This window comes from Panicum virgatum, chromosome 4K (assembly GCF_016808335.1).
Source record: "Panicum virgatum strain AP13 chromosome 4K, P.virgatum_v5, whole genome shotgun sequence".
Taxonomy (NCBI): domain Eukaryota; kingdom Viridiplantae; phylum Streptophyta; class Magnoliopsida; order Poales; family Poaceae; genus Panicum; species Panicum virgatum.
The window spans coordinates 44,473,774-44,496,345 of record NC_053139.1 but is presented as its reverse complement, the minus strand read 5'-3'; the positions used below and the strand labels follow the sequence as shown (position 1 = coordinate 44,496,345).

General features: G+C 49.9%; 4 protein-coding genes and 1 long non-coding RNA gene across 6 annotated transcripts; 2 read left to right on the top strand and 3 right to left on the bottom strand.

Annotated features, from left to right (window-relative positions):
• Window positions 1-387: 387 nt before the first annotated feature.
• LOC120704265 (serine/arginine repetitive matrix protein 1-like) lies at window positions 388-2,426 on the bottom strand. 2 transcript variants are annotated; one of them, XM_039988588.1, is made up of 2 exons: window positions 2,252-2,426; window positions 388-2,162 (listed from the first exon to the last, which is right to left on the bottom strand). In XM_039988588.1, the coding sequence occupies exon 2, from the start codon at window positions 2,114-2,116 to the stop codon at window positions 683-685; it is 1,434 nt and encodes a 477-aa protein (XP_039844522.1). In that variant the 5' UTR covers window positions 2,117-2,162; window positions 2,252-2,426; the 3' UTR covers window positions 388-682. The 2 variants fall into 2 exon arrangements, with proteins under 2 accessions (XP_039844522.1, XP_039844523.1); XM_039988589.1 differs by having other exon boundaries at window positions 388-2,159.
• Window positions 2,427-11,850: 9,424 nt separating this feature from the next.
• On the top strand, window positions 11,851-14,539 carry LOC120704263 (G-type lectin S-receptor-like serine/threonine-protein kinase At2g19130). Its single transcript, XM_039988586.1, has one exon. It carries the CDS (start codon window positions 11,859-11,861, stop codon window positions 14,280-14,282), a length of 2,424 nt encoding a protein of 807 aa, XP_039844520.1. The 5' UTR covers window positions 11,851-11,858; the 3' UTR covers window positions 14,283-14,539.
• A 687-nt stretch (window positions 14,540-15,226) lies between these two features.
• LOC120704264 lies at window positions 15,227-15,911 on the bottom strand. Its single transcript, XM_039988587.1, has one exon. It carries the CDS (start codon window positions 15,795-15,797, stop codon window positions 15,546-15,548), a length of 252 nt encoding a protein of 83 aa, XP_039844521.1. The 5' UTR covers window positions 15,798-15,911; the 3' UTR covers window positions 15,227-15,545.
• A 1,203-nt stretch (window positions 15,912-17,114) lies between these two features.
• Window positions 17,115-20,665, bottom strand: LOC120704262. The gene is made up of 4 exons (XR_005687510.1): window positions 20,244-20,665; window positions 20,029-20,127; window positions 18,666-18,718; window positions 17,115-17,404 (listed from the first exon to the last, which is right to left on the bottom strand). It is a non-coding gene; the product is annotated as an uncharacterized LOC120704262 (long non-coding RNA).
• Window positions 20,666-21,575: 910 nt separating this feature from the next.
• Window positions 21,576-22,321, top strand: LOC120704261. The gene has a single exon (XM_039988585.1). It carries the CDS (start codon window positions 21,864-21,866, stop codon window positions 22,173-22,175), a length of 312 nt encoding a protein of 103 aa, XP_039844519.1. The 5' UTR covers window positions 21,576-21,863; the 3' UTR covers window positions 22,176-22,321.
• Window positions 22,322-22,572: the final 251 nt, after the last annotated feature.

Below are 22,572 nucleotides of genomic sequence, written 5' to 3'. Positions count from 1 at the left end.
GATTCAAGATGAGCACGTGAATATCCAGCAATGACTGATCCAAGCTTCTGCATGTGGTCCAAATATCGGCAAAATATCAGGCCCAATCTGACCTCTATAGTTATTTCACTTATTTGCATACCTCCAAGCTGAAAGCAATGGTGAATTTGGGTTCATGATTTGTGTAGTCATTTTTTTACTGCTGAAAAAATGTGGTACTGGAGTAGAACTAAAACTACAGTTCATAATGCATGGTTCTGGTGGAATATTCGGGAAGATCTGGCATTCCTAGCTGTCTATGTTGTGGATTTACAGGGAAACTTGGTGTCACTGATACTGGCCTTCAGAGCAGAATATCCAGTTGCATTCCAGACCAAAGGAAGCAAAACAGGACAAAAGGAGAAATAGTATTATAAACCACACTATGATCCTGTACTTCATCAAACTGAGGACAAACTTACAAATCAAAGCACCCACAGGAGTATCTTTCACTCTCCTTTCGCAAGTCAACATACATTTACTAGCAAAGTCTCAACAAAAAGAAATAGGACATGAGATATGATATGAATGTAACAGTAGACTATGTAGCAGCACCCTGCAAAAAAGGCATCACCCATATGCAAGCTCAAGTCAAGCAGGCACTTCGAACACTCATGAAGAAGGGGAGCCGAGCTGTTGGAAGGAATTTATCGTACCAAAATTCTCAAGCTTCTCCTGCTGCTGCCTCAGGTGATTCAACTTCGAGCACCCGTGCCTGGAAGGGCGTAACAGCATTGCCATCATCCACTGCAGCAGTGAAGAAGGATCGCTTCCCAACCAAATCCGCAACACGTTTGGCACATCCTGAGTCGCGCGGGCTCTCATCAGAAGGCGGCATGGTCCTGATCCTTGGAAGCAGCTCTGCAACCTTTGCAATGGTTTCAGGAGACAGCTCATCATTCAACGGCTCAGTAAGCTTTGCTTTGATCTCCTCCCTTTGGCTTGCACCGCCAGCTGATCCCGGGAGAGACTGCTTGCGCCGCTTCTCTTGTGTTCCAGTTGACAGGGACGAGCCAGGCGTGAGGCTGTAGCGGCTCGGGACGACCCTGACCTTGGAACTCCCCGCCGGCCTCTTCGCAACGGCTGCATTGCCGGCGTGATTGACCACACCTTTGGGCTTGAGCTCATCAGCCACCTTGTTTACCGCAATTGTAGCATTGCCGCCCCTTGTATCTGTAGCCTTGGCGTTGCCTCCCCTTGTCTCTGGAGCCTTGGCGTTGACTACCCTTGTCTCTGCAGCCTTGGAAGTGGACTGTCTCCTGGACCTGGGACTCATGCTCCCGCTCCTCGCCTTGGCTCTGCTTGGTGCGGCCCCTTGCTTGGCATCCAGTGGTTGCCTGGCGTTGCTGGATGGCCACGGTTTCGCCGGGACCGCCTGCTGCTTGGAATGTTGTCTTCCTTCTCGAACGGCACCGAGCTTGGAGAACGGCTTGACCCGCTCCGCCGCCGCAGCCCCGGGCTTGGTGCCGACGCCGTGGTGGATCTCCAAGGGCCCGAGGCTGACGCCCCTGCGACGCTGCACCGGGGGCTCCTTGATCGGCTTCAGGATCGGCCGCGCGGGGCCGCCCTCGCCCTGAACCTTCCTCTGCGGCGCCGCGGCGGCGGCGGGGACCCTCGGGTTCCCGGCGATGATGTCGAGGGGCCCGAGGCTGAGCCCCCTGCCCCGCGGCGCCGGGGCCTGCTTGATCGGCTTCAGGCCCTGCGCGGCCCGCGGCGGCGGCGGCTGCTTCCCGAGGAGCAGCGGGTTGGGGTTGGCGGCGGCGATGACGTCGAGCGGGCCCATGCTGAGCCCCCGCGTCCGCGGCCGCGCCGCCGCCTTCGCCGTGGGCGCTGCCTCCCCGCGCTTGGGCTCCGGCTGCTTGGAGGTGCGGAGGTGGTGGAGCCGCGAGGAGAGGCGCAGGATCTCCACCTCGATGTGGTCGATTTCGGCGTCGACGTCCGCGGCCTCGGGCTCCGGGCGGTGGTTCTCCTTGTCCCCCTCGCTGGCGTTCCCCGCCGCCGCGGCGGTGTGGGCGTGCCACGCGGAGGAGGAGGAGGCGTGGTCGAAGGCGGCGTTGTTCCACACGTGCACCAGCGGGATGAGCGGATCCTCCTCCATCGCCGCCGCCGCCGCCGCAGCAGAAGAAGAACTCCCCCCGCGCCTTCTGCCGCCGCGCGCTCGGAGATCAATCAGGGGAGCAAGCGCTGGGCCAAGGAGCGAATTCGAAATCGGGGTCGCGATAGACACAGATACCTTGAATCGATCGACGGGTGGGTGTAGACGAGGAGCGCGGATTCCTGCTCTGTTCGCGTGATCTGAGGCGCGGCCGGATTGGGTGGCGGATTTTTCGAAATTCGCGGGGCGAATTGGGGGGAACGCGATGCGGGGAAAGCGGAGAGGACGGTTTATGAGGCGGGGGTGCCACTCGACCGTTGGGACTCGGGAGCGGAAGGGGAGCGCCGCGCTTTGTATTATTGCTAGTGGATTTTTTTTTAAAAAAAAGGGGAATTACACACGCAGACGCAGTGGGGCCCGGATGCAAGCCGCACGTTCGTAGTGGGTGGGAGCCTAGGGCGGAAACGGGAGGGAGAGACGTTGCAGCAAGGCAGCAAGTGCGGCCCCACCCAACAACCTCCACCTGAAAACACTACTCGTTGCTTCGATGAGATCATCGACATTCTTTTCTTTAGTAAATTTGAATATGTATTATTAAAAGATCACAAAATAAATATATATCATCGTTATTTCACTGACGTGTGGAGCTCACATGAGCCAATGACATACGGATCACGATGTTATATATTTAACTTTGGAATCTTTTAATGGTACATATCTAATTTTTTTCTTTCGACGAAATCATTTCCATCTCGAAAAACATGTTGTGAAGGAATTTGCAAACGATTTGCATCTGAAAAAAAATTCATATTTTTGCCATCACTGCTGCGACTTGAGAGCTCCGGAGTAGTATACTAGTTTTGCTTAATGGTGAGGAGCACTAAAAAAATTCATATTACTGGCCTTGTGTTTTGTCGATTTTCTCGGGGAAACTAGAGAATCTGTTTCTTCCTGCTCACGCCTCTGCATTCCCTTGGCCGAGGCATCAAGAACTGCGCTCCCATTCGAATCAGCGCCGTGGAGTGCACGGATCCTTTCCCGCCGTTTGTTCGGACGTGGGAGTGAGGATCCTAGCACGACACCGGAATCAAAATCGCATACCCCCGTGAGCACAATGCTAGCCAATTTTGCTTTTAATTTACCACTAGCCTGGAGGTGATTTCTTCTATTCTCCGTCACCTTTCCCCGACCACCAGAAAAGTTCTTCAAAAGACAGCTTTCCAGGGGAAGAGAAGACACTCTTCAGTTTTTCAGGAAGGCTTGGAGAAGAACATGGGGCCCAGACCAGACAGAGGCACAGAGCTCAACCTTTGGCGCGCAGCGCGCACCCATTCCGTTCCGTGCCGCCTGGCCGCGGCTGCGGGCTACCGTTGCTGCGGCTTCGCAGTTCGCACGCCGTGAGCCGGGCAGCAGCCGGCCGCCTGCGCTGCACTTCCTCGGCCCCGCCCGTTGCACACGTCCGGCCGACCGGCCGTTGCACTACCTTGGCATCTGGCCTGCTCACTCAGGGTCAGGGACGATCAGAACCGAGCTCAATGTACAGTAGGACGTATGGACAGACCGAGCCCACGGACCGGTCAACCGGTGTCAACTGTTGCCGTTCAAGGAGCAGGAGCATAAGCCTTCTGCTGGGATCCCGTTCCTCTGAAGTTGTTACGTCTACCTCAGAGGCACGTCGGCGCTGCAGCACCGTTCAATCAGCATCCAACCGCAACGCACAGAAAGGAGCGCTGCGCTGGTTTGGCCCAGAAGCATGATGTCCGGCCTGCTAGCTTTGGCCCATTTGCTGATCAATCTGGCAGGTAAAAATCGCATGAGATCGATAGAAAAGGTGGCGGGACCATGAAACCGACACGAGACTAACGGAAAAGGGCCGGGCGCCTCACCGGACAGCATAAACTTCTCTGCATTGCAATCTTATGCGTATGTCTGAGTAATACCTAAAGGATTCTCCTGGACTCGGTGATTAGATGAGGCCGAAGGAAGTACCCAAAGCAAAGCATAAAGACTTTGAACTAGCTCTCTGGCGGAATGAGTCTGGTCAAGCTAGTCGACTAAATGGAACATCCCGGCAAGAGGCCTACTCACGCAAGCAACTAGCGCGAAAGCCGATGCGCTAACGCGCATCCTCTTGCTTGGATTCAAAAAGAAAAGGAAGGTTGATTGGAACTGAAAAGTGAGAGTCGCTGGGGAATGGCCAATAAGCTGGATTCCCTCCTTGCTTTACCTTTTTTTTTCCAGCGACTGCTACTGATTCCTTTATTTCCCACGTTCTTCTCAGGCATCGTCTTTTCTTGGATCCCTTTTCTCACTGTGAAGGTTGTGTGAAAACCTGTTCGATGTTCCGAACTGGCGATGATAGCGCCTGGTGTACCATGGCCCTCTTGGGGGTGTCGTTATGGGACACCTCCATGCTTCCTCTGCTTGCCCCCCGCCACCAGCCAGGCCTTGTGACTGACATTTGGCCTCCGCATCTCCGCCGCCACCTACGGATCTGCCTCGTTGTCGCCTGTCGCAGCCGGAATTGGGCGACTACCAAATTACTTGATTGCTCGTGGCTCGCACGTTTGATCGGAATGGTCTAGCACACAATGACTCGAGGGATTTAGACTGGTTCGGGCCGGAAATGCCCTACGTCCAGTATGAGGGGTGGTGCTCACTCTCTGTTGCTCGAGCCCAGGTGCTCAAAGTTGCCGGAAAGCTTACAAGCCTTCGAGTAGTGAAGGAATGGTTCTATATCTCTCCTACGTGAGTGGAATCCCCCCTTTATACTTCAAGGTAGGACCCCCTATTTACATAGTGCTACTACTAGCGTACGTTGCATGCTTGCCGTGGTTGACTTTTTGTCCTTGTCAGTCGGCGGGCCCTGCTCCGTCGGTAGGGAGTGGCGGTGGCCCTCTTGGTCGGTTTTCTTGGGCAATGGGTCTTCGTGCTCCCGTCCCATCCTCGGTTGGTCGGGACGGTCTCTCCGCTCGGTCGGGGCTCGGTGGTTGTCGTGTCGTCTGTCCGTCCATACGTCCTCCGCACGTCCTCCCCTGGGCGGACTCTGACCGGAGAGTGGCAAGCCTGCTGATGGGCTCAGCTTGACAGGTGGCCTCGGCTGGTCACAGTCGCCTGGCGCTGATGAAGTGGCGTCAGGGCGGTCATGATGATGGCGTGCGAGGTGGAAGAGTTGAGGCCCTCTCTCCCATTTTCTGTTGCGGGTACGAGTAGGTGGCACAGTTCGCACTGTGACCCCGTCAGGAGGCCCTATTCGGGTGTACGGACACGCTCCGCGGGAGTGGGCTGTGTGTACGGCGGCATGGGGAGTAGGCGTGGTCGCCACGCCCTCGGCCCGGGTCGTCTCCTTGGCGAGTAAGACCCGGGTGGCTCGGTACGGATCACCTTTGTTCGTGCCTACGGTCAGAGGGCCACCGCGTGTCCTCCCTTCCTCTTGATCGGTCGGGCATCAGACACCCTGTACGACCGCTACAATTTGTCTGGGCCTTTCTTGGGCTTTGCCGACGGGAAGGAACACCTTTGTTGGGGGACCCCGGGTCCCTACCTCCATCACTGCCTATTTGGGTGAGCTCTCGATGGTCCCTGGCTTAGAGGTTGGATCCCTGGTGAAAACCATGTCCGGTGCTGTGGACTAGTGACAATGGTGCTTGGTGTATCATGTCCCTCTTGAGAGTGTCACCTTGGAACTTCTCTATGCCTCATTTGCTGGCGCCCTGGTTCCCTTGTGACTTGCTGGGGTGGTCGTCTTCATGTGTGTTGCCTACTTGTGCTCCCTTGACATATCATCACCATGGTCTGGATCGGAGCTACGACTACTTTGGCGGATACTTGGTCAACCACCTGGCTTAGAGGTTGGATCCCTGGTGAAAATCATGTCTAATGCTATGGACTAGTGACGATGGCACCTGGTGCATCATGTGTCCCTCTTGAGAGTGTCGTCTTGGAATTTCTCCATGCCTCCTTTGCTGGCTGCCTGGTTCCCTTGTGACTTGATGGGGGTGGTCGTCTTCATGTGTGTTGCCTACTTGTGCTCCCTTGACATATCATCACCATGGTCTGGATCGGAGCTGCAACTACTTTGGCGGATACTTGGTCGTTGTTGTGACAGAAGATGCTTTGCCGCCCCTGCTTCACTCAATTCTAGCGGATACTTTGCTGCCCTTGCTACTCCTACTCTGGCCGATGCTTTGCCGCCATGTGCTTGTGCTGCTTGTTGGCTATCTCTGGCGGATGCTTTGGCACTGTGGTGCCGGTACTTCTAGTGAATGCTTGGCCACCCTCATGTCATTTCGTGGTCTCAGACAGCGGCCTCGGTGGTGTTGTTCTTTGTGTAGGTTCACATGTTTTAGGTTGTTTGGTTAGCCTTGGCGGGTCGAGTGGGGTTCCCCCTCTCTTCTGCGGTCATCGTCCTGCCAGCTTACTGGCTGTCTATTTTGTTGGGATTTTCTTTAGGTTTTTTTTCCTTTTATTCAATCCTGCGTGTGTTTGTGTAGGTCAACTCATGTTTGTCCTACATCAAGTTATGTCTGTAAATTGCTTCCTTCTTAATAAAACACGTGCCTACAAAAAATGTTGGCCGGTTGGGTTGTCATTGTTGCCAGTCGGGTCTGTATTACCTGTTTGTCTTTCCTGTTCATGACTACTGTGAACGTTTCTAGTTAGTCATCATTTCTTGTTTTGAATTTCGTTGTCTTTCATGTTCATGACTACTCCCTCCATATTGTACAAGAAGTCATTTTGAGTTTGTCTTAAAGTCAAATATTTTACACTTTGACTATAAATAAATTTTTTAGGTTGAGTTTGGAAATATGAAAGCGAATTAAGTACATTCAACTTGAAATGTAGTTTTGAAAAGTATATATTGACTATATTTTATAAACTTTTATAGCAAAAATATTGTGGTCAAAGTTGTTTCTGAGGACTGTGTCGATTCGAAATGATTTCCTATAAAATATGGAGTACTGTGAACGTTTCTAGGTAGTCGTTATTTCTTGTTTTGAATTTCGTTGTCTTTCCTGTTCATGACTACTGTGAACGTAATTTCGTTGTCTTTTCTGTTCATGACTACTGTGTGCGTTTCTAGCTAGTCGTCATTTCTGGTTTTGAATTTCGTTCCCAAGACAATAAAAATGTGAAAGTGAAAATAAGAGATATTCTTTCCTCTTCCTTTCCAATTAATTTTCAACCCAAGCTAGCTACGAGAGCCAATAAGGCCCTGTTTAGTTGGTGAAAAGTTGTTGGTTTTGATACTGTAGCACATTTTGTTGTTACTTGACAAATAATGTCCAATCATGGACTAATTAAGCTTAAAAGATTCATCTCGTGCTAATCAGTTAGGCTATATAATTAGTTGTTTTTTAACTGCATTTAATGCTCCATGCATATGTTCAAACATTCGATGTATGAGTACTGTAGAATTTTTTTTGAAAATGCAATCAGAGAAGCACTTTGATAAACTGATTTGATCTTTACCGACTCAATTAAGGTAAGGCCCATCCCCCACCCCCCCTTTCCCGAGAGGCGGCCGGGCAACTCGGTCATAGGAGCCCAATCATAGTTGTGTGGATCGGGTTTTCGTACCATGTTTTTCACCTAGGGCCTACGCTTTTTGAGTGTAGCCTTTTTGTTCAACGGATAAAAATGCTAATGCTGCTTCAGACCGCGTTTTTGTATTACTTGTATAGTTCACATTCTTTGGCTCTACCTATCCATTATAGAGTAAATAGCTCTTTTCACAATAAGAGTTATTCATACAGTGACGGTATTTAATTATGAAAGTTGGCTAAGTAGCTGGCCCTTTGCGTTTTGGATTTGGATCTTTTTCGTATTTCAAAATAGTGAAAAAGTCAAATAAGAGGTGTTAAGCTTTTTATCATTCTGGCATCGAGCTATTTTGCCGAGTGGGAAATCTTTCTCCTGTTACACAAATCAAATGTTTCATTTCATCCGGGAAAAGCCACCTCTTTCTCCACAAACAATGTCTTTGTCATTTGATCCAGGAGCCTTCCGCTTTTGCTTTCATGCTATTGGTTTGGTCAAGGTTCTCCCAGCCAGGCCTAAACCTCTACTCTAGTTACATAAACAGGTGCTCTCTGCCACTCTTGTTCTGGTAAGAATGCTTCTATTGGAGCTCTAAAACCAAGATTAGAGTTGTGGGCAAGTGCTTGCTTGGTAGGCCAACAGCCCTGTGAACCAGGCGGGGCGCTCGACGAAAGGGGGCACACTGTGGGTCAAAAGATGTGGGCTGGCGACAATAGAGAGTGGAAAAACAATGTTGATCGGAACCTTTGAATTCTTCATTCAGGAATTGAGGTGTTCATACCTTAAGATACAGATTCCTAGAGATAACAATCATTTCAGAATCTCGTATAAGTGATCAACTCCATCAAGAAGAAAACTCTAAAGTACTCAATCAATGCGAATAGCAGGAATGATACTTGCAAAAAAAACATGCTTGGAGACCGAACCAAACCGATGACACAGGGAGTAGTGGCGAGAGAGAACAGCTAGAAGCTCCCGCATCAGAAGCTAGAATTGACGCCACGGCACAGTCACCTTTTGACTTAGTACACTCTGAAGGGACCTGCACCTTTGGTAAAAGAAATTTCCATCCAAGATTTAATAATTGATCCATTCTCATCCTGGAAGTCCATCTTATTGTGATAGAAATGAAGAGAAATAAATAAGCCTTTAAATCCATTGCAATTTTTCCTCTTTTTCTTTTTTTAGTTAGAATAAAAAGAAAAAAACTCTTTCTTTTATATGATTTTTATTTGCCCTCTAGGGGTGGTAATTGTTGTGTTAGTGTTCGAATTTTTTTCTTATTTTATTAGTAGTCTTATAGCTCAATAAGAAGCTTTCAAAACACCACTACTATATCTAATATGCCCCGCCAGACCATTCAGGAATGGAGAATGTTGTGGTGAGACCGATGATATTCCGATAGAACCCATGGTTGGACGTAGATTGCCCCGGTTGATTTACCGAGGGGCATGAGCCCGACGAGGAGGGCCTAACAATATCCGCTTGGCCGGGGCCACCCAACAAATGAAAAAAAGGAGTAATCAGCTGTGACACGAAAAAAACGAATCCTTTTGTAGCTCGTCATTTATTGGCAATCCCTCGAATAAGAAATTTCAGAAATGAAACTACTCAAATATATTTTACGTACCAGATTCAGACAATAGCGGTACTTCTCCAGTCTTTGATGTTGCTTTCCTGGCTTTCGATTCCCGTAGTTCAGTGGTAAAACATCTCCTTGCCAAGGAGAAGATACGGGTTCGATCCCAAGCAAGCCGGTAAGCCGGAAGAGCAGGCCCAAGACAAGCAAGGCAAGGAACTCGGTTCTGAACTTCGCTGATCCAACAACACCAGTTCCTCGATCTTGAGAGTAGTACAGGTACTGACTTAAGATATGAAAAAGTGTGGAAAACGGATCCATTCCTCCCAGGGTCGCTCTGCGGGCCTCCTGAAATCCCTCGAGTCCATTATTTAATTAAACGTTGCGCGCCTTTGCTTTGAAAAAAGGTGCTTTCACCACAGACATTCCATACCTTCCACCGACTTCTTTTGTGTGTGGCCAGAACGTGATGCTTTCCAATGCCGAGCAGACTGAATGAAAACTCCTAATTTAAAGATTCCCTCCCAGTCAACTTCTTTACTTCTCTCTCTTTGAGAGGAAAGTTCTCTACAAAAGGCCCACGCCTGTCACTCTCAGATTCTGCCGCACCATTATTGCAGGGGTGGGGCTCGGCCTCCGAACCGTACGTGGGCCTATTGATGACAGCTAATGTTACTAAAAGCTTAGATGAAGAAAGAGCTTCTGAGCGTTACAGCAGTTTCCCGCATTCAAACATTATAAACACCCGGCAAGAAAAGAGCCGAATTAGTGTAGGAATGGAGATTTCTACTTTCCGTGCTGAGCTTACTAAATAAAAGAAAGCACGTCCATCTGGAGACTTCTTCATGGACCTACTCAACTGAACAACACGTTACCACAAAATATACAAACTCCGAAATTAATACTATAATTAAGCAATTGTTTCCTTTTAATATCCTATTCGCGGCAGGCAAGGCCATGTTGGTCAGTAGACAAGGAAACTATAGTAGGTCTGCGACAACCTTTACCAAGTCCGAACGATTGATTCTTCCCCGTTTCTGGCCGGACGATTCCATCAAATAAATGGACTCAGACTTTGATGACTCTCTAGTGGCCAGGGAAGCATTAGCTTCACCCAGTTAAGGCTGAAGGATGCGCTCGCACAAGTCAGTCGTTTTAGCTATTCGCACGCGCCTGCGGCCTGTTTAGAATAAAGAAGAACAGAGAAAGTCTGATGAGCAGGAAAATTTGGGAGCATAGTGCGGCGCCGAGCGAGAAAGGTCTCTTTTTTTGGTTTATTCACTGGAGCTGTAGGCTTCAAAGTAAGGGGACCAATGCAATAACAACGATGATCCTCCTGAACAAGATGCCTTTTATTCAGAAATTTTCAATTAGACACTACTAGTCGAGGACACACGACAAGTTACGTTCTCATTTCGCAGAGATCGCGATCTTTCTATTCTGTGGCTAGTCTGCGCTCTTTGGACTTTTCAAACTTAGCGAACTGAAACATGTGAGTAGCTAAAGGAAGGAAAAACAACCGAGTCCTTAGAATCTAAGCCCTTTGAAGCGCCTGTAGTTGTAGCAATCATGATATTGAAGGATGGGACCTTTTCTCGAAGGTTGGACAGAGCAAAAAGTGGAGTGTTGGTCAAAGCAAGCCGACCCTCATTCACTGCTGACCGAGGATCGTTCGTTCTTCACTCTCTTGCACGTTAGCTAGCACACGAACAAGAACCGCCCCTCGATTTTAGTATCTGACCTTCAATTCCAAGAAAAGGTAGTAAATCGCGGAGCCTAAGCAAAGACTGTGCGGAGGCAAGCGGTCAATTGGAGTATTCCAGTGGACGCACAGGACCTGCATGGTCGCTACTGTATGCTATCATGGACCGTCAAAATGCTCAATAGTCAATAGTAGTATGCAGCGGCAATGTGATTGATGGTGTTCGTTTGCCGTAAAGACTTAGCATGCAGTCTTCGACGCATCATATAGATGAGCAAACGGGCCGCCCGGCCCGGCCCGGGCCCGGCTCGATCGTGTCGGGCCAAATTTGGCCCGTCGTGCCACCGTGCCGGGCTGCCCCGGCTTCGTGCTTGGCCGACGGCCCAGGCCCGGCCCAATGGGCCTATTTTCGTGCCGGGCTGGCCCAAATGGCCCGACCAAAATGGCGTGCCAGGCCGGCCCAAATAGCCCATAAACATATGAAGATATCAATTTCACAAATATTTAAAGAATCGTATAAACTAAATATTATTTCTCAAATATTGTTAAGTTCATAAATATTAAAAAAATACATAAGTTACACATATAAGTTAACTTATTGACAAATGACAAATTATAAATTCATATATAAGTATATAATTATAGTTATATATAAGCTAACGGGCCTCTACCGTGCCGTGCCACCCGATGGGACTGCCTAGCGGCCCAACCCCGGCCCGGGACCCGTGCCGTGCCTAGCCCGGGCCCGGTGTCTTCGGGCCCGTGCCGTGCTTGGGCCGTGCCGCGTCGCCCGTGCTTGGGCCGGGCTACCGGGCCTCGGGCCTTCTGCTCGCATCGATCACGATTCAGGAACCATTATTTATTTCTCAAGTTGCTCGAGTAGCAACGCATAACTGCCTCAGTCATCCATTTCGGTCTCACCAATGGCTTCGACAGCGCTACTGCTGCTCCCGGCCATGGCCATCCACGGCGGCATTACTGCGTGGTGCTTCGCGTCGGACACCATATCCGCCAGCTCCCCCATCTCCGGTGACCGGACCGTCGTGTCGAGAGGCGGCAAATTCGAGCTCGGCTTCTTCAACCCCGCTGGTGGCGGCGGCAGCAACTACTACGTGGGGATCTGGTACAAGAAGGTCGTGTCGCAGCGCACGCCGGTGTGGGTCGCCAACAGGGCCGCGCCGGTCGCCGACCCGGCGTCCTCTCGGCTCGCCGTGGCGGCGGACGGCAACCTCGTGCTCACCAACGAAGCCGGCCGGCTCGTCTGGTCCTCGAACGTCAGCTCCGCCAGCGGCTCCAACGGCGACGCCGCCGTGGCGGTGGCGGTCATCTTGGACACCGGGAACCTCGTGCTCCGGCGCGAGAGCGGCGAGGTTCTGTGGCAGAGCGTGGAGCACCCGACCGACACGTGGCTCCCTGGAGCCCGCCTTGGCATGAACAAGATCACCGGCGAAGTGCAGGCGCTGGTTTCTTGGAAGAACGCCGGCGACCCGGCTCCCGGCATGTACACCTTGGGGATCGACCCCAACGGGAGCAGCCAGTACTTCACGAAATGGAACAGGACCGTGACTTCCTGGAGCAGCGGAGAGTGGAAGGACGGCGTGTTCGCCGGGGTGCCGGAGATGATATCGCACTACATGTACGACTTCGAGTTCGTGTCCGACGCCAACGCCAGCTACTTCACCTACTCCCAGCAGGACCCCACGGTGATCTCCAGGCTAGTCCTGGACGTCTCCGGCCAGGTGAGGCAGATCATGTGGGCGCCGTCCGCTGAGTGGATGATCATCTGGACGGAGCCGCACCGGCTGTGCGACGTCTACGCCGTCTGCGGTGCGTTCGGCGTCTGCAACGAGAAGAGCGAGCCCTACTGCAGCTGCCCCGCCGGTTTCCGTCCCTCCTCTGCGGGGGACTGGGAGCTAGGGGATCACTCCCATGGCTGCCGCCGGAACAATCCCTCGCGGTGTGACGGTGGCACGAACAGCTCGGTGCACGGCGACGCCTTCTTGCCGGCGCCGGGTGTTTCTCTACCGATAAATTCATCGTCTGCACAGGCATCAAGCGCTCGAGACTGCGAGTTGGCATGCTTGAGGAGCTGCAACTGCACCGCCTACTCTTACGGCGGTCACTGCTCTCTGTGGTACGGCGGCTTGCTCAACTTGGAGGACACGGGCGGCGCCATGGACGACCTGCTTTACCTCCGGGTGTCCGCCATGGACGTGCCATCCTCGAAAGGCCGTAAGAGAACGGTCGTCTTCGTTTCCATCGCCGTAGTTGCGTCGATCATCCTAGCCTTGTCGATCATCGTGTTCGTGGTTGTTAGGATGTATAGGAAACGGCAGAGGAGCAAAACATTCATGCAGGCAGCATCGGAAGGTAGCAGCCTTGTGGCGTTCAAGTACGGCGACGTGAGGAGGGCGACCAAGAACTTCTCGGAGAAGCTCGGCGGCGGCAGCTTCGGGTCGGTGTACAAGGGGACGCTGCCCGGCGGCGGGGTGGCCATCGCGGTGAAGAAACTCGAGGGCCGCCTCTGCGTGGGGGAGAAGCAGTTCCGGAACGAGGTGCGCACCATCGGCGTGATCCAGCACGTCAACCTCGTCCGCCTCCGCGGCTTCTCCTCCCGCGGCAGTGAGCGGCTGCTTGTCTACGACCACATGCCCAACGGCTCGCTGGACAAGGCTCTCTTCGGGGGAGCGTCGGCGGTGGCGTTGAGCTGGCGCGCGAGGTTCCAGATCGTTCTCGGCGCGGCGCGGGGCCTGCTGTACCTCCACGAGGGGTGCCGGGACTGCATCATCCACTGCGACATCAAGCCGGAGAACATCCTGCTCGACAAGGATCTCGTGCCCAAGGTTGCCGACTTCGGCCTCGCGAAGCTGCTGCCGAGGGACTTCAGCAGGGTCCTCACCACGGTGCGTGGCACCATCGGCTACCTCGCGCCGGAGTGGATCTCCGGCGTGCCGATCACCGTCAAGGCCGACGTGTACAGCTACGGGATGGTGCTGCTGGAGATCGTCTCCGGCCGCCGGAACGCGCGGTGCTGGCCGGCGACAGAGCAGGACCCGTCGCTGTCGGGGTACTTCCCGCTGGTGGCCGCGAGGAAGGTCAGCCAAGGGGAGGCGCTCGACGGGCTGCTGGACGAGCGGCTGCGCGGCGACGCGGACCCGCGGGAGCTGGAACGTGCGTGCAGGGTGGCCTGCTGGTGCGTGCAGGACGACGAGACGCGACGGCCGACGATGGAGCAGGTGGTACAGGCGCTGGAGGGGGTCCTCGCCATGGACGTGCCGCCGGTTCCGACGTCGTTGCAGGCCTTGGCCGGCCGCCCAAGGTTCCGGCTTTCTGATGAGTGCGCGTAACAGTGCATACCTTGATGACTTCTCGCGATCCCATCTACAGGACAGTTCTTAGTTTTGCGCTAGCCCTTTTCACTTGTATATATATACGTACCTGTGTTTTTTTATCCCCGTCGTCGGTATTTGAAAATTAAATCCTAAAATTATCCTTTTAGAATAAATGGTAGAGCAAATTTTTCTTCTAGATTGTTGTTAACAAACTCTACACAGAACAAGTGTAAAAGTTGCAACGATTGTTTTTGTACCATTATTATTTAGAAATATTTGTTGGGGACACCACCTTCGGCTTGTGCACCGGAGGTCCACCGAAAGCCGAATGCCCATAATAATGTCAAAGAAACCAGCTTTATGTGAACCAGTTTTGCGTCACCTTCGGCCCAGATGCCAAAGGTCGAATGCCGATGGCGTCCCAGAAACCATCTTCATGCGCACGGGCTCCTCGAGGGAGACCTGAAGGTGAGACGATTCTGAGAGCAAGCTGAGCTGAAAAGGGCCAACTCGAAGGAAAATTACCGTATGCTCCAGGACTATTCCTATAATATAGCAGTGGAGGCGTAAAAAGTTGTAATCTTTGGTTTATATTAGTCTGGGCAAGGGCAACCCTCTAAATACCCTGTAATTGTAGTTGATGGGATGGCTAGTCCAAAGCTAATAGAATACAGTTGTTCTCTCCTAAGTTTTTTGTGAGTTAAGTTTTTTTTTTGGAGAATTAAGAAGGATTCAAGTGATGAAGCAGCAGTGGTAATGTATTTTGTATTTTTCTGGTACACTGCCTGGATACAGATGTTGGTTGGGCCGAAAAAAATGCTGTGGCGAAGATTAAATGGGCTCAATGTTTATTCTTGTCTTTTCTATCTTTTCCCCCTTTTGAGTCTTTTTCCCCCATTAAATCTTGTTACTTGTGCAGAAGTTGACTAGAAATGGCTGGGGTGCCTTTTGCCCTAAGATAGAAAACTGCAATCCTCTCTCCCCACATGAAAGTAAACACATACATAGACAAGGTGCCAACATATCTCACTGGACAAGTTTTTGCTTGCGACCTGGTACTACGGGTCTACGGCACAATTCAACTGATGGGAAAACTAGCTGAATCCTGGCAACAGCATCAGAATGCACTGGTTGGATTGCAGCAGGATCGGATCGGATTAGCTTAGAATTATACATCTGAGAACCAGCTGAAGCTTTTTTTTCAAACACAAGAGTTCTTTCCAGAAAACAAGACGGTAATACGAGACCATGGGCCTGGTGACTACTAGTCGGGGACGGTCAGTTGGGCCCCCAGAGGAGCAGGTGCATGAGCTTCTCCGTCCTCTCGGCCCCGGCCTCCGCTTCCCGCGGCCGCCGCTGCCTCCGCTCCCGCTCGGCCTCCCGCGCGCGCGCCGTCTCGGCGCCCTCGCCGCCGCCGCGCGCGGCCGCCTCCTCCACCTGCGCGCCGCGCCCGCCCGCCGCGCCCGCGTCCCCGTGCAGGGACGCGCGGAACGCGCGCTCCCGCCTGCAGTACTCCTGCCCGCTGCACATGTCGCCGGCGACGCCCGCCGCCACCTGAGACCTCTGGCACCCCAGCGACCTCTCCTCTCGTGGCACGCAACGCTACCAGTAGCTTGGTCACGTACGCTTAGCCACCTCATAATCTTTCTTTATATAGTCTAGTCGACTGATCCCCTGCCTGAATTTCTCAGCCAAACGATCAGTGCGGCGCGGGGAAAACGGTTGGCTGGCTGGGAGGGGGGCGTCCACGGTTTTGGATTGGCCCGTGCGCGTCGCGCGGGGGCGGCCGGGTGGAAACGACAAGGCGAACCCAGCGAAACGACCGTGCGGAGGCCCACCGGAACCAGTGGGTGGCGCCGGAGATGTCGCTGCCGCGCTGCGCGTGTGGCTCGGTGCGCGTGAGTGGGGAATGGGCTGCACCGAACCTGAGCGGAGGTCGGAGGAGGTTCCCAAGGCCGGCCAACCCGGCAGCCAGCCCACACCGGGCATGGGCACGAGACGACCGACCGGTGGCGCGACACGCCGACACGTTCGTTCGAGTAGGGTCGCGGGTCGCGGGTCGCCTCGCCTTTTGTCGGCGCACCGAGCTGCCCACGCTACAACACATCGGTGAAACCACGCGCGATCACCAGCCGGCTGATGGTCACCAATGCAAGTGCGTGGTTCCGAGCGGTTCGAATCTCGTGACCTGTTAGGATTAGTGTTGATTCCGTCATGATTTTTTGAAAACTGCTGGACTATTTGTGGCACGCGCCTAATTTCTTTTCCTCCGTGAAACTGCTGGACTAGAATACTGCGAACGGCGATCCGGTTTCAGGCTTACAGCGCCCTGATCATGCAAACTACTCCTATGTGCGAGACGCGAGCAACATCTAGGCTAAGCAAAAAGGTTCGTGAACCTCTGATTCGCAAATTGCACGTCCACAACTCCAAGTGCAACTTCTCAGCTCGCCGGAGTAGTCCAATCCAGATTAAACAAGTTGAGAGAAGAAACTGAATGACCTACCTTTGGCATTTGGCTTTTCGTTCATGTCAACCCCGTAACTTCATGTCATCAGCTCTATTTTCGCAAGAAAAAAAATACTTATCGCTCGATTCTCCTTAAAAAAAAAAAAACCTTGTCCATCTAGTGTTGCCTCGCAGAACCGAAAAGATAGATAAAATGACCATGACACCCTTGTTCGATATTTTCTAAGGACTCAGCTAACCTACGGCCAGCCATACGGCCTTTCCTCTTTTAGCAATCGGAATCATCCACTTTTTGTCCCCTTTCTTTTTTAGAAAAAAATAACACCACAGCGCAAAAAAGCACCATCACAAAGGGATCCAGAATATAAAAAAACAGCATGGACATGATAACATGCAATTTTATTCGGAGTGTACGTATGTTTAGGTATACAAATACAATACATGATTTAGAACTACAAATGGTTGGGAACCTCGTAATTTGGTACTGTGTATGCATTTGCCTCCCTCTCCCTAAATCCAAAACTACATCACAGGCAAAACTGAACAAATAAAGAAACTCAGTCATGCTTGCATAACTAATGATCTCCTTTCATTTTTTTTATTTTTTTTTGAAAACTGATGATCTCCTTTCATTTTTTTTTTGAAAACTGATGATCTCCTTTCATGACCTGTCATACAATGAGAAAAAAGAGAACCAAATCAGTTAACATATAGCATGCAAGAAAAAGTCCTGGTACATGCAGTAAGCATTTATATTAATATTTAGCATGCATTTTAATGATACAAATTAAGCATTTCAGATATCCATTCCAGGTAGTTTGTTGCCTAATGAATTATGTTATTGCCTAATAAATATAATACTACTACCTATATCGGGTTACTATATTGGTATTGAATAATCACTAAACTGCTTGGCTTCAACTTAAATGCTAGAAATGATATATTAGCAAATGATACTAAGTTTCTTTATCTTGTTTTGTGCCCACATTTGCTTATTTAGAATTTTTCAGGATCAACAAGGTAGTGCAGTTTATTAAGTACAACCGTTTAGGAATCTAATGATTTTGGTAAGTTGAGTTTTACTCCTATGTGGAATTTTTAGCAAATGATGATTGCACACATGGCATTTACTCCTATGTGGTCAGATCAGGCTAAAGAACTAGGTCATGTGTTAAATACCAGTGCTGATAGTTGTATATCACCTAGTACTTTAGGTAGCAAATGAAAAAATAAATTCTAAAATTCTAAATTAAATATTGCCTAATCAAGTAAACTATTTTGCATGGTTCAGAATCATATTATTATTGCCCAACGAGAACCATGTAATGAAGTATATTGTTTTGGAGAATCCAGAACCATTTCTAATTGTTTCCTGAAGTTTCAATTCATTTTTATTGCCAATATGAGAATAATATTTGGATCCAATTGGGCTGAACAGTGTACGCATTTTCCTCTACTAGGGAGCCTTCTGCTAACAACAAACTGAAATTAGTGGGAGCACACGTTTTATACCCTTACTCATGAAAAATTTACAAAAGATCAATATGAATTAGACAAAAACCTATCTGAAACTCACATATGCCTTGTTATCTCCTTGCAAACCCTTTTATGCAGTGTTCAAAGGCATGTATCCTAACACTCAGAAGGCACTACCACATACCACCTGTCTTTAACTCTAAAAATAGCAGCGAGCTTCCTAAATCTAAAATTATGAACACAAAAGCATTTGCAAAAAAAATTTAGTCATTACTAATCACGAACCATGACAACAGATATAGAAATGATTTGTACTCTATGGCACAGATGTGGATAACAAACCTAATGACTTGAGCACAACTGAAAAGCATGGCTATCCAATATTGAACATTGAAAAATGCAGTAGTTTAAGCCAAAGATATAGAGGCATATGCAGAAAAAAGATTGGCATACCTTGCTAATCTAATAGCAGCGCCAATATCCTATCACTAGATTATCACTAGGTCCTGTAATCAACAATTAAGAAAACAGATTAGATGCCATAAAAAACAAAGTTGATGCAAGTACAGTAAATATGAGGTTCTGAAATAGCAGTACTGAATTCAAGTTCAGAACATAAAGATGGCAGGTAATTTGATCATAAAAAATGCTAGATTAGAACACAAATGCTAAACTAAAAATGAACATTTGCTTCACAGGTTAATAAGCATATTTGAAATGGCAAAACTATCATAATATGACAAAATGCCAAAGCTCGATAAAAAAAATGCTAGACTGAAGATGAATAAATTGCTTGTTCACATGTCATAAGTTGCCTACAAGTGAATTCCAGTAGAACCAATATCTAATCCATCAAAACACGGAAAAAAATACTACTATCTAAAATACAAAGAATGCTTAGACTAGTATGAATAATTTGTTTGTTGATTTAGCTTAAGCTGCTTAAATGTGAATTAAAAAAATGCTAAGGCATGATACAAAAAGTGCTTAGTTGGTTTAGCATAAGCTACTATCTAAAACACAAAAGTGCTTAGACGGTATGATTAATTTGCTTGTTGGTTTAACATAAGTTGCATACATGAAAATCCAAAAAACTATCAGTAGGAACCCCTGAAAATGCTATAATCAGAATGCGAAAAATGCTAAAGTAAAATGAATAAATTGCTTGATGATTCAGTATTTGCCAGGAAAATACTCCCAATTTGTTCATCTCATAATGAAACCTTAAGTCAGACATGTAGAGTCTTGACCTACCAGTCGGATGTCTAAAATATTTTAGTGCCATGAAACAAAATAAATTCCACAGATCATGTTTTTCTACCCTCTTTGTATATAAGTTGGAGAAAAAATCTACTGGATAAACAAAGAAATCTGTTGTTCTTCTGAACAGTCATATTTTATTTCGATTTGTGTTGCTAGTGTGAGCAGAAGCATATCCTCAGTGATCGGAGGTAGATTGCCATGCTTATGTTCAAGTAGCCTAACCAGATTCGTAGACAGTTCTGTTTCATCTTGAATCTTCTCTAAAAGGGTACTATATTGGTTACATGGGAGTTCATTTGCTTGACAGCCTAAGTTCTTAAAGGAAAGTTAAGACGCTTGTTAACTTTGCATAGATTGGTTTGTACAAACACAACAGGTCATATTGGACGATTCCTCATAGAAAGTACACCTATCTAAGCCTCTTACATAGGATGGTTTTTTTTTTCTGGACAAATCATGGATTCTAGTGCTAAGAAATTTTTATTCCAGCTCAAGCATTCAATATTCATAATAAGGTCCCAACCAAAGTGGCCAACAATATCACTAAACATACCAGAGAAATGAAGTGCCCTAGAGGCACACGTCGTGGCAAATCTTATGCCCTCGAGGTCCGCAAAGCATCTCTCCTTGTTCCCATGCGGCACCACCATCTCTGCCACAATCAAACACCACCGCAATCAACACTAGGAAGGTCTGGATCGACGGGCCACCAAATCTGACGGGGGAATCTGAGAGAGGAATTGCAGGAGGGCGTGGATTGAATCTTACGGCCTGGGAGGCCTGGCTGCGCCGTAGTCGGAGCAGACGAGGTTGAGGACGGCCTCGGTGGACTCGACGAAGTTGGCATGGCTGGTGACCTCGGCGTGCGCCTACGCCTCCTCCACGCTCCGCAGCTGCGCACCGCAGTAACCGCACCGCAGTGAGAGCCCCGCCATTGCTGCCGCCGCTCCGATCAGCTCGAATACGCCTCGTGCCCCGCAGCAGATTTGGGGGCGGAAACAACGAATAAACTACAAAGTGTGCTCAATGATTCACCTCCCGTGGCTGCCCCTTGCCTCTCCTCCCCTGATCTACACTTCCCGTCGCATCAAATCGCCGGATCTAAGGGTGACGATGATGAATCGATGGGGAATGCGCGAGATAGAGGAGCGAGGCGCTAACCCTAGAGAGAGACGAGGGATGCGAAAATGGCCTTGTTTGGATGTGCTAGGATTCTAGCACGCACACTTCCCGAAAAAAGAATCTCGCATGCATGAAACGCTAAATGAAGTCAATTTGCAAAACCTTTTTAGTGATGGGTGTAACTTTTCACGACGAATCTAATGACGGTAACTAGTTGATAATTAGCTACAGTAATGCTACAGTAACCATCCTCGGATCGCGTGGTCAAAGGCCTCATTAGATTCTTCAGGGTCACTAGCGCGGGGTTCTGAAGTTGGTTTTGTAAATTGACTTTGTTTGACACCATAATTAATGGTCAAAATTTGTTACTATTCACTAGCGCTACAATTGGAGCGTGACATGTATGGGGACTGAAATGAACAGAGGCGGCGCTGAGATCCAGTGCGCCCAGAAAGCTGATTTGCCCGGCGCACACGGACAGTGGCTAGCCTGCGGGAATCCTCCGATCACAAATCGACGGCAGATCGAGACGGCCATGCAAATGCACAAATTTACGGCTGTATGATACGAAGTCGTTAAGTATGCTTGCTACTGATATAGCGTATATCATGGACCGAAAACAGTAGCTAAATTTCTTGTCAAAGCCCAACAACATGCTTACACTCATGAGCATGGAGCATGGAGCTAACCGAGTTCACTTACACCTTGCTTTTTTTTTGGGAAAGGACACTTACACCATGCTTACACTCATGCTCATGAACCCTAACTTTTTCTTCTAAAGTTCTGGCGAAACTCGACTAAAAAAGTATCCTAAACCAGTTCATTTTTTCCCTAATAAACCAGCTCAATTAAAAAATTCATGTAAGAGAACGTTCCGGGCGTACGCAGACCACATGCGCCTCACTCTTTTTCCAGTGAACGCAAGTGCAGAATATTCTGCTCCACGCGGCCCGACCCCTGGTTTTTGGGAACCCGGGTGTAGTTTAGCCCGGCCACCCCGCCGAAACCAGCGACCCGAGCCCCCTGTTTCCCCCTCCCGCCGCGTCCGGCCTCGCTGCCGCCAACCGCAAGACCCACCGGCCGGCCGCCGGATATATAAACACCTCCCCTCCCTCCTCCTCGCCGTCGCCGCAGCGCAAAGCGTTAGCACGAGCAAGCCAAGATTCAGAAGCAAGCAAGCAACTCTCAATCTAAGCTACTCTCTAGTCTTATAGTCCACTCGATCAGTAAAGGGCAAGCCTTCCTTCTTCGACCGAGCTCGCGAGGATGAGCGCGTCGTCGGTGACCAAGAAGGCGTCGTCGTTCGTGGTGACGGCGAGCATGAGCGCGGTGGAGGCGCTCAAGGACCAGGCGGGGCTGTGCCGGTGGGACTACGCGATCCGGTCGCTCTACAACCGCGCCGCCGCCGCCAAGGTCACCGGCCGTGCCGTGCCGGTGTCCCTCTCGTCATCGTCGTCGTCCCAGACCACGGGATGCAGCAGCGCCGCCGCCGCCGTCAGGGCCGGCGCCAGGACCAGGCGGACGGAGGAGGAGAAGATGCAGAAGGCGTACCACCTCGTCTGCTGGGGCCCTAATTGATTGGGGGATTTTGATTTCTCTTCTTCTTGCTCACTCATGCCGAGATGTATCCTGCAATTTTGCACGTACCACGGCCTCTGATGCCACTGGAGTTTGTTTGGGTGAACTATGAACAAATGGAATTGAAAGGATTTGCGGTGTAGTTACCTCGTGCGTGTCTTCCCGATCTCGCTCTCGGTCACTGATTGCTTGAAGCAGAGCCAGCGATCATCGCGAGAGATCGAAAGGATCCCATGTTTCTGGTTGTTTGAGATGCCAACAGCATGGTTTGAGTGCCGCGCTGGTGATCAGATAACCACTGCAATGATAGCGCTTCTGCATATATGATTCCTGGTTTGCGATCCGAACTGCTCCGGGCCCTGACTTGGTCCAACCAATCCAAACATGTAGCTGCAGC